Here is a 9,945-nt window from a genome sequence, read left to right as displayed (position 1 = left end):
AAGGAAAGGAAAGGAAAGGAAAGGAAAGGAAAGGAAAGGAAAGGAAAGGAAAGGAAAGGAAAGGAAAGGAAAGGAAAGGAAAGGAAAGGAAAGGAAAGGAAAGGAAAGGAAAGGAAAGGAAAGGAAAGGAAAGGAAAGGAAAGGAAAGGAGAGGGGAGGAGAGGAGAGGAGAGGAAAGGAAAGGAAAGGAAAGGAAAGGAAAGGAAAGGAAAGGAAAGGAAAGGAAAGGAAAAAGGAAAATATACAAGTGTACATGCAAGCCTTGAATCCTAAGAGGAGAAGGGATTGTGGTATTGTCATACCCCTTGTGGGGATGCTTTCTCACTTTCTGTCTCTTCCTTTCTCGTGCACTTGCTCTAGAGCAAAAAAATAAAATGTAAAGGATAAATGTATACCAGTGAGCATGTATAAAACTGGTGAGATTTAAATAAGGCCTGTGGATTGTACCAATGTAAATTTACTGATTTTGACATTGAACTACGTTCATGCAAGATACTGTCACTGAGAGAAAGTGGGTGAACAACACAAGGGGTCTCCTTGAATTCATTTTGCAACTTGTTGCTAATCTACAATTGTTTCTAAATAAAAAGTTTGATAATGAAAGTAATTCAAAGAAGATCTCCAGTAAGATACGGTCCTGGTTTCATTTTACTTTAGAAGTAGTGAAAAGCATAAAATCTACAAAATTGAATGTATTATATTTCTTTTTAAATTTTATCATAAAGATTATTTGTAATGTTTGTATTTTAATTGTTCCAATAAATTAGTCTTTCTAAGTTAAAAGTATTTTGCATATAGAAGATATATTTCCCATTTTAACCAAGGTTAATAATCACTTCCAAACATCTGAATAGCGTAAAGTGTCATTAGATCTGAAAGATTTCATGCAATACCTAAGACTGTGAAATAGAGGAACAAAAAGATACTTCTATTTAACAAGAGAATATTTACATTATTACAGTGACAATATATAGCATAAATCTTCCCCTAAACTGAAATTCATTCGTGTTTCATAAATAGAAATATGATAATACTTTATTACAGGTGACCTACACTTCAGATTTCTATTATTGAAGAGAGTTAAAACTATTAGCTGTTCATTTATAGCCTTTGGATTGGATTAAAATTAAAATCTAAAATTGATCATGATGGACTCAAGCTGGGTTAGATGATAAATGTATTATTCCACTGTTTCTATAGCAGACCAGATTTGATATCAGTTTGTTTTCAGCATTGTGCACATGGAAAACTTTCGATAAATACACTTAATACTAAATACAAAATATCAAAAGATCCCTGTTTCTGCCAGTAACTGGAGAAACTAGTGGCTGCCTAAGGAATAGGGTTTTGCTTTAAGCCTTTGTTTCCACATGGGTAAAGTATAGTAGATCTTCTCAACTGCTCTAAAGAAGCCCAGAATTGACTGTTTAAAACCATGTGACACCGAACCAGCTGATGGCATCATGGTTAAATCACTGGACTCCCACATGACCAACCACAACTCGAGTCCTGGTACTGGAGACTTGAAATACACCATGCGTGTATGCGTGCATATCCAAAATCCTGAGAGGAGAATGGAGGAGAAGAGATGGTGGTGTGGTCATCCCCCCAGGGGGTGATTTCTCACTTTCTGTCTGTCTCTCGCTCTCTGATAAGTACACATCCTATAGCAAAAATCACTCAAAAAAAATGTAACATGCTGTTGTAACATACAATTCATCTAGTCAATTGTTTGACAAAAAATCTGTAGAAAAATAGAATCAAAGTCTCAAAGTCTTGATATGACTAACCAGTTTAATTAAAATACTTGTGGTAAATCAATCATTCTGGACATAGTCTAAATGGACATCATTTTTAGAAAAACTAAAATCATAAAGAATTTTTCTTTTTAATGAGAGGTTTTTGCCCTAGGGCACATGCATTCACTAGATAGTCGGACAGACAGACATAATGAGAGGGAAAGTGAGAAATCAACCCCTGGGGGAATGGCCACCCTGCAATTCCTTTTCCTCTTTTCTCCTCCTGAGATATTGGGCACACATGTACACACACCCCGTGTGATTTTCAAGCCACGGGTCTGGGACTATAACCACAACCAGCCACTTGGGAGTCCAGTAACATAATTGCTATGTCATCTGCTGATCTCGATCATATAGACTTTTACATGTCCACATATTTAAATCCAATGCAAATTGCAAATTGTCATTTGAAACATACATTCATTGCACTGTCACCCAATTTTTCAAGGTGCAGGAAGGAGTGAGCTATATGAAGCATACTCTATTATTATTTCTTCATTTTCTGAAAATTTCCTCATAATAGCAAAGTTGGCATTTTATAATTTCCAGAGCTATAAATCATTTTTAAAATCATGGTGATATTACTCAAGACAGATGTGAAAACATATGTTTGCCACAGTTCTGTAAACTGCTTGCTTGTCATATTGAATAAATGTTGAGACTTATACTTCAACTTGTTCCCTTTTAATAACTAAAATCTGGATGAGGAAAACATATTTTGTCTTACTATCCCAAATATAACTGGTAGAACCTGCCATAGAAAATCCTGTTTTGAAGAAAACTTTCCACTATAATTAGGGTACAATTTAATAATATGCCACTCCTGTTTATTAATGGCCTCATCAGGATGTATGACCAATCTATTTGATTGAAATGAATAAAACTGTGCCATTCCACAGCAAGAGATTCAGAAATGTCAGTACATACCACTGAGTATTTTATGAAAATCAGTTACTGTACATCTGTACTAGTGCTCCAGCTGATTTTTCATAAGACACAACAGTGTATACTTGAGCGCAGCAGCACACAGACCAGTCCTAAATGCCATTTTGACTTATGGGGCTTGCAGTTCCAATGGAATCACATGTGTCATGTACAGCTAGAGATTTTTCTAGAAAAGATGCTTTTAGTCCCAGGTTGTCCTTCAAATAGCTAGGATGTGGGGGAAGAGGTCTCAGGAACAAATTATTGCTGCGTTGTGAATGAAGCTTCATCTTTTAAATATAATTTCCTTACCTGTGTAAGAATTTAGGCAGTTTAATATACTGAACCTGACTTCTTCCGTACTGACAACTCTTCTGAAATAAATCATTTGCATCTTGGAGCCCCAGAGGGTATAGCCTTTCAGTGTCTGGCTAGGAAAAGACTAAACATGTGGCAAGGAAACCAACCATGGATCAATGAAATTAAAATCATACATTATTCCAAATTCCAACTAAAATGCTCAACTAGGTAATTATGAAACAAGTTCAATCTAGAGAAGAAAGAAAAAATTCTCCATTAACTCTTCAGATCATGGAGTCTTTTTTCTCTATACTATAAAGACCTTTAGTAGAGACAGAAAAAATGTACCTTATGGGGAAATACAGGCCATCTAATGATCTGACAAATTACATGTTAGCTACTGTTGGATTCATGGTAACAGCAATAATGCATAGGTGATAACATATGATTGGTTATGTATTTATCTTTTCTCTTACCTTTTTAGCATTTTAAACAAAGTTGTCCTCAGTTCTTATACCAGAAGAAAATCACTTGAAATTATTTTTCAACCTACCTTTTTTTAAATTAATATACTAAGACAAAAAATGGATACTGTACATATGTAGTATATATACCTTGGCAGATCAAAAGCTAAGTGGAGATCATATCTATCAGTAATACAAGTAAATACTTCATGGTTTGAATTTCTAAGCTTTCATTTGAAATGTTTAAATTACCATACATTTCAAAAAATTCAGGGTTGAGGGGAGCAGCTTTCCTCCATGACAAACAACTCAGATTTTGTAAACACAGCCTTTAAATAGTAAGCCATTAAACATAGTCAATAAAATACATATAGAATACACAGAGAGCCCGATGACTCTGAACAGGTATAATAAAAAGGCTTAAAGTGAGCTTCCAACCATATACGCAAATTTCAGGTTGCTATGTAATTTAAAACACCAAATAAACATGCTTCCGGTAAACAATTTATTTTTTTACTACTAAAATAATATATCTAAACCAGTATGGATCCATTCTAATTTAGGAAAATGTAGATGCAATATACAACACTGGGATGTTAACTGGGTTAGTATCTGTCTTTATATGTATATTAAATAAGCAAAAATAATTTTACCTTTATTATCCCTTTGGAATTTTTTGATGGTTGGTCCATTATCCTGATCAACAATAAGTTCCTCTCTATTGTTGGGCATCATGACTATAAATAAGAGATGGAACAGTAATTTTCTATGCAAAAATCCCAAAAGAAAGTCAGAAAAGCATCATATAAATGACTAATAGTCTCCAATAACAGCTAACATGAATTTTATATACTTCCACTTCTAAAACAGTAGAAAGATTTTTGTTTGTCTGATGATCATATAATTTAAAACTCAATAGGCTATTTAATCGTGCAGATTTTAAAGTATAATTAATATATACTACATAGATAATTGCCAATATATTTTACTTTAAGCATTTTAAATATTTCTCCTTCAAAATACATATGCAAATTAGTTATTTGCCTCCATAATTAATAGCATATTTCCCAAAATGCTTCATAAAATAATTTACCACTTACTAAATTATGAGTTTAAAATAACTGTGCATTTAACTCAATTCATGGAGGCTTTTCCATATATTGTATACAGCTAGATTAGTTGATAAAAAATAACTTTCTGGTAATTACTGTGATTCTTTACAAAACATTTTTATTGAAAGAGGGAAAACATCTTGATTTTTAGAGTTTATCATTTCTTTCTCTTTACTCATATTTTATTAAAACCTTTTATAGCTTTATATAAAATACGGTCTTTGAAAAGCTAAAACCAACAAATATTTTTATTCATTTACACTATCTTGCTTGGCCTATTATTGAATGTATATACTGAGCCTAATTACTTTCAGTAGAATTAGAAATATACTATGTTATCAAGAATTTTGCTGAGGATATTACACTACTTTGGAAATATTTTATTTTAAAGTGTAAGTTACTCATTCTCTTATACTTATCACCAAGTATATTTCCCTATATGCTCTGTTTTAGCTAGAACTCAAAAAAAATATTTTTTTCTCTCTATATACCACCCTCCTCTCAATCTCCCTCCTCTACCTCATCAATACAAAGATTATTCCAACAGAATAAAGTGTGCTTTAGTTTCTTGATTCATTAATGATCATCAGGCTATAGCCTCTTGTCTTGCTCAGACTCCCTTGAATCATTTGTACACAATGTTTTTACAATCAGGGAGTCTGTGTTCATAGAACATAGTAAAGCTATAAGATCTCTGTCACTTTGGCCCTGGATTAAATTTACTCCCTCAGGGCCATTAGCCTCAAGCTCTAACTTTCCAATTCTTAACCCTAACTGAGCTTTAGAACCTTCTAAGGAGATACTGAAAACCAAAACAAAACACCCCTTCCTGGGCTCTATCCTAGACAAAATATGTCAAACTAAGATTGTGAAGCCTGGTCATCCATTTGTAAAAACTTCTCAGGTTATTATAATGTGGAACCAGACTTCATTCAGACTTACTTAGCTCACTCTGAAGCTTCGAAGCTAAAGAGCCACAACCAGTATATAAATATTGACTGTGACTTGGAAGAATTTCCACAAGGAAAAAAAAAGTCTCCATTCTTACCCAGAAAAAAAATCCAGAATTTAACACTTTCTCTAATTCCTGAAATCTTTCTCCTCCTTCAACAAAAGCACAATATTTTAAAGAAACTGGAAGCAATCATTATTATGAACAGTAAAAATTCAGAGTTCACACAGAGAACATCTCAATAGTAAAACTGAAAGAACTGCAGAAATCATTGTCCATAAAAGAAATGGATACATAGGAAATTAAATTGTGTAGGGATAGAAAGTTAATGAAGACTTTACTTAGCTCAATTGAATCTATGATTATTATATACAGTTGTGAATGGGAAATTGTTATTCTCAATGTACCTGGTAACTTCTGTAAACCTAAGTAGGATCAGATGTAATAAGCAAAGTGAAGTCACATGGAGAAAAGCAGTGACTATTCCTCTTATCCTTACTTCTAAAGTGTTTCTGTGCATATTATTTCATTTGGCTTTCACAATAACCCAGTTGATTAGTCTGGGCAATAATTATTTCCATACAATAATAGGTAAAGAAATTCATGGTTTTAAGTGACATATTCAAGATGTTATAACTAGTTAGTGCCAGTTGAATTTATGGCTAGATTCAAGTTTCCAATATGCTGCATCATGCATCACCAAGTTCTATCATAGTGTCTATGTGTAAGATTTCTGAGACAATTATACACACACACACACACACACACACACACACACACACACATATATGCATACACACACACATATAGGGAAATGCATATTAAATATCTGTAATCTAAATCCTTGAGATTGTGGCAAGTTTTATATTGATTCTCTTACTAATCACTCTTAATGATAAACTACTTAGTATTTTACCATCTTTTATTCAAAAGGATGCTGTGAATGGAACAAGTGTATTGCATCATACCAGCTGCTATGTAACATATGGAAGTAACATACACTCTTTTTAATGCTATCATATAACTCCTACGAGAGACAGTGATACAGTAAAGAAAGACCTTTGTAGGGAACAAACTCATTTCATTTTCTTGGTCACATTGCATTAGCAATTTAAAAATAAAATAAAATAAAAATAATAAAAGTACTTCAAAAGCCATTTAGATTAAGGAAGCATCAGCTACTTTCTCCCTTATTACCTAATGAGTAATTTCCAATTTTAGTATATGTGCTGCCGAAGCAAGCACCTAATGAGTAATTTCCTAAAAGAATGTCTTCAGATCACTTGTTTTAGGCAAGATACTCACCCATTCTCTCTGAATGGTGATCCATCTGAGAGGGAGAGCTGGACACACTGCTGCTGGGGTGGGAAGAGGTCTGGCTCCCAGGGCGATGACTGTCTTCTAGAGAGGGAGCAGGAGAAGGACTCTCTGGGATCCGCTCCTAACACAAAAGAAAATGCAAAATAAAACCATCTCTATGTCAAGTTTTTCATGTTGGTTGGTCCATAATATTTGAAATTTTGACTTATCACTTATGTTGAAAGTGTGCACATTCACAATACCTAGTTTTAAATGCATATCTTTAGAGAAAAACCTAGCTTTTATTTTGCTTTTCAAAATTAATGAGATGTTGCAAGAGTTAAATAAGAGAAGAAGGTAAAAGGGACCAAAGCCATTTTGGACATATAATAGAGGCTCAAAAGTAGTTTCTATTTTCTTTCCTAGTACATTCATGAATGTTCATAAATATAGGTGTATGGTGACAGTTATTTTAAGCTTCTAAGTTGATGTAAAGTTCATGCCAAGGCCTGGAGGGTGATAATACTTTCTGATTTTATTTATTTATGTATTTATTTTTCGTAATACTTTCTGATTAAGAAGGAGCTCTCCTGGTCATACCTGTAGTCTAACAGTTAAGGGTGCTAGACACCTATAGTCCTCAGTAGTTCAAATTCTGGTCCTAACAGCTTGAAAAATATGCTGGAGTTTGGGACCAAGAGATGGAGTACTGGTTACATCGCTGGACTCTTACATGACTAACTATCATTCAAGTCCCAGACCTGGTAGCTTGAAAGTCATGCTGGGTGAGTGTGCATGTGTGCCCAAGTTCCAGGAGGAGAATAGAGGAGAAAGGATTACAGTGTGACCATCCTCCCTGGGGGATGATTTCTCACTTTCCCTCTTACTGTCTCTGTGTGTGTGTCTCGTTCTTTCCCCAGCAAGCACATGTGCCCTAAGGTAAAACTTTAAAAAAAAAAAAAGAAAAGAAAAGAAAGAAAAACATTCTCGGCACATGTGTGTACATGCCCCAAATCCCAATACGATGGAGAAGTGGAAAGAATTGCAGCATGACTATATTCCATTAGAGGATATTTTTTGTTTGTTTGTTTGTTTTTCTCTCCCTCTATCTTTCTTCTTTCTTTCTCTCTAGCAAGTACATGTGCCCTTTGGAAATTAAGAAGAAGAAGAAGAAAATAAAAGAAAAAAAGAAGAAATAGAAGGTCATTCAAATACAAAGACTTTAGAGCCCTGGGATAAAAAACACAAATGGTGGCACCTGGTACATGTTGAGATCTTCTGCATAGACAAAAACTGGAAATCATATACCTGTAATCCACAAGATATAAGAACTTAAATTGAATTTTGCCAACAAATCTTTTTGTGAATAATAGGACACAACGATGGTTTTTTGTAAAACAAACATTAGGACCTATCAATGTCAATAACTTAGTATTGCTGAGATTTGTATTGTTTTAAATAATGAACTCGAATAAAAATCAAATATTTTACATATTCCTACAGTAAATCTGAACACTTTTATAATTATCAAAATAGCTATAAAACATTGACATTATTCACTATGATGATGCATCATAAATTGAATAAATTGTAATCATTCAGTTAATCTGATTAATAAAATAACCAAATTACAGTGTTTATTCACATATGTGATAAATGTGACTAGTGATAGACATGTTGGGACACAGGATATTTGTTCTGTAAAGCATTTAATTCATCCATAATAAATTTCTTAAATTAAATGTTCTGTCTAATTATCTGTAATCACAATATCCGTATTCTAATCATCATAACATTAAGAATTACTTTGCCAGATAAGTGTATGTATGTTTTACATGGATTTCACATGAGAAGCCTGGAATTTATAAATTCCCTAAAGAAAAACATTAGTTTAATGCAAAAGTAATGACACATGAGTTATTTCATTAGTAGTGGTTAAAAGTATGCAATGCCTGTCATTGTGACAAGCAGAATGAGGCCAAAGAGAAATCCGCAAAAGATGTCCAGTCCACATCCTCATCACGGGTATCTGTGAATACGTTAACTTACATAGTCAAGGGATTTCACAGGTATGACAGAACCATGAGATAGAAAAATTATACTGTATTATCTTGGTTGGCCCAATCTGATCACAATGGTTTGGTGAGGTCTTTTTAGAATTATATATTTCATTTTATTTATTTATTTATTTATTTATTTATTATTTCTATTTAATTTGACCAGGAGAGAGAGATAGAAAGGGAAAGTGAGAAAGCAAGTTGCCAGGTTCAGGATTTGAACCACGGATGGCGATATGGGAGTCCAGTGGCCTAACTACCACACCACCTGTCAGCTCCCTACAAGGTCTTAAAAGTGGGAGATACAGGCAGAAAAAGAGAGTCAGTGGTAGATATAACTGCAAAAGGAGGATCAGAGAAAGGCATCATTGCTGGCTTTGAAGATGGAAGAAGGGGACCATGAGCTGAGAAATGTGTGAGACCCCTGAAAACTTGGATAAGCAAGAATACATTCCTCTCTCGAACCCACAGAAAGAGGTTCCAACACTTTGCTTTCAGCATCATGAGGCCTAGGTCCAACTTCTAACCTACAGAACCATAAGATAATAAATTTGCATTGTTTGAATTCACTAAATTTGCAGTAATTTATTTTGCCAGTATTAGAGCACTAATACAATCATCAATGAACTATATTCATTTTTAAAATAATATTTTATATTATTGCTTAGCTTTTAATTAATATTCAATCACTTTACTGAGATTAATAGTAGATTTTGAATATATTAGCTACAATATTGTATACTAGTTAAATAGCTACAATTGTAAGTGTATATTAAAATTAAAAATTTTATAACTGTGTTCATTCCTCAGAAACAATATTTTAAAACTAAATAATAAACTAATATATTTCATTGACATTTACTATGCAGGAAAATATCTACATATAACACAGTTTGTGCAAGGCACACAAGTATTGGGTGTCAGAAAAGTTATGATGCATTTTTGCATAGAAAAGATATCATGCCTGGGACCAGCAGTTAGCGTAACCGACCGTGGTTCACGTCCCAGACCCGGTGGCTTAAACTCACGCCGAGTGCA

At 33.7% G+C, this 9,945-nt stretch overlaps 1 protein-coding gene across 1 annotated transcript in view; it reads right to left on the bottom strand.

Moving 5' to 3' along the window:
* Positions 1 to 9,945, bottom strand: part of DACH2 (dachshund family transcription factor 2) — a 193,017-nt gene that overhangs the window by 97,258 nt on the left and 85,814 nt on the right. Inside the window, exons 4-5 of the mRNA XM_027767685.1 lie at positions 6,857 to 6,992; positions 4,143 to 4,224 (exon numbers count right to left, since the gene is read on the bottom strand). Of these exons, the coding sequence (XP_027623486.1) occupies positions 4,143 to 4,224; positions 6,857 to 6,992 (218 nt within the window). The remainder of the gene's footprint in view (positions 1 to 4,142; positions 4,225 to 6,856; positions 6,993 to 9,945) is intronic.

This window comes from Tupaia chinensis, unplaced genomic scaffold, assembly GCF_000334495.1.
Source record: "Tupaia chinensis unplaced genomic scaffold, TupChi_1.0 Scaffold144426_1, whole genome shotgun sequence".
Classification (NCBI taxonomy): domain Eukaryota; kingdom Metazoa; phylum Chordata; class Mammalia; order Scandentia; family Tupaiidae; genus Tupaia; species Tupaia belangeri.
This window is presented reverse-complemented; position numbering and strand designations above follow the sequence as displayed.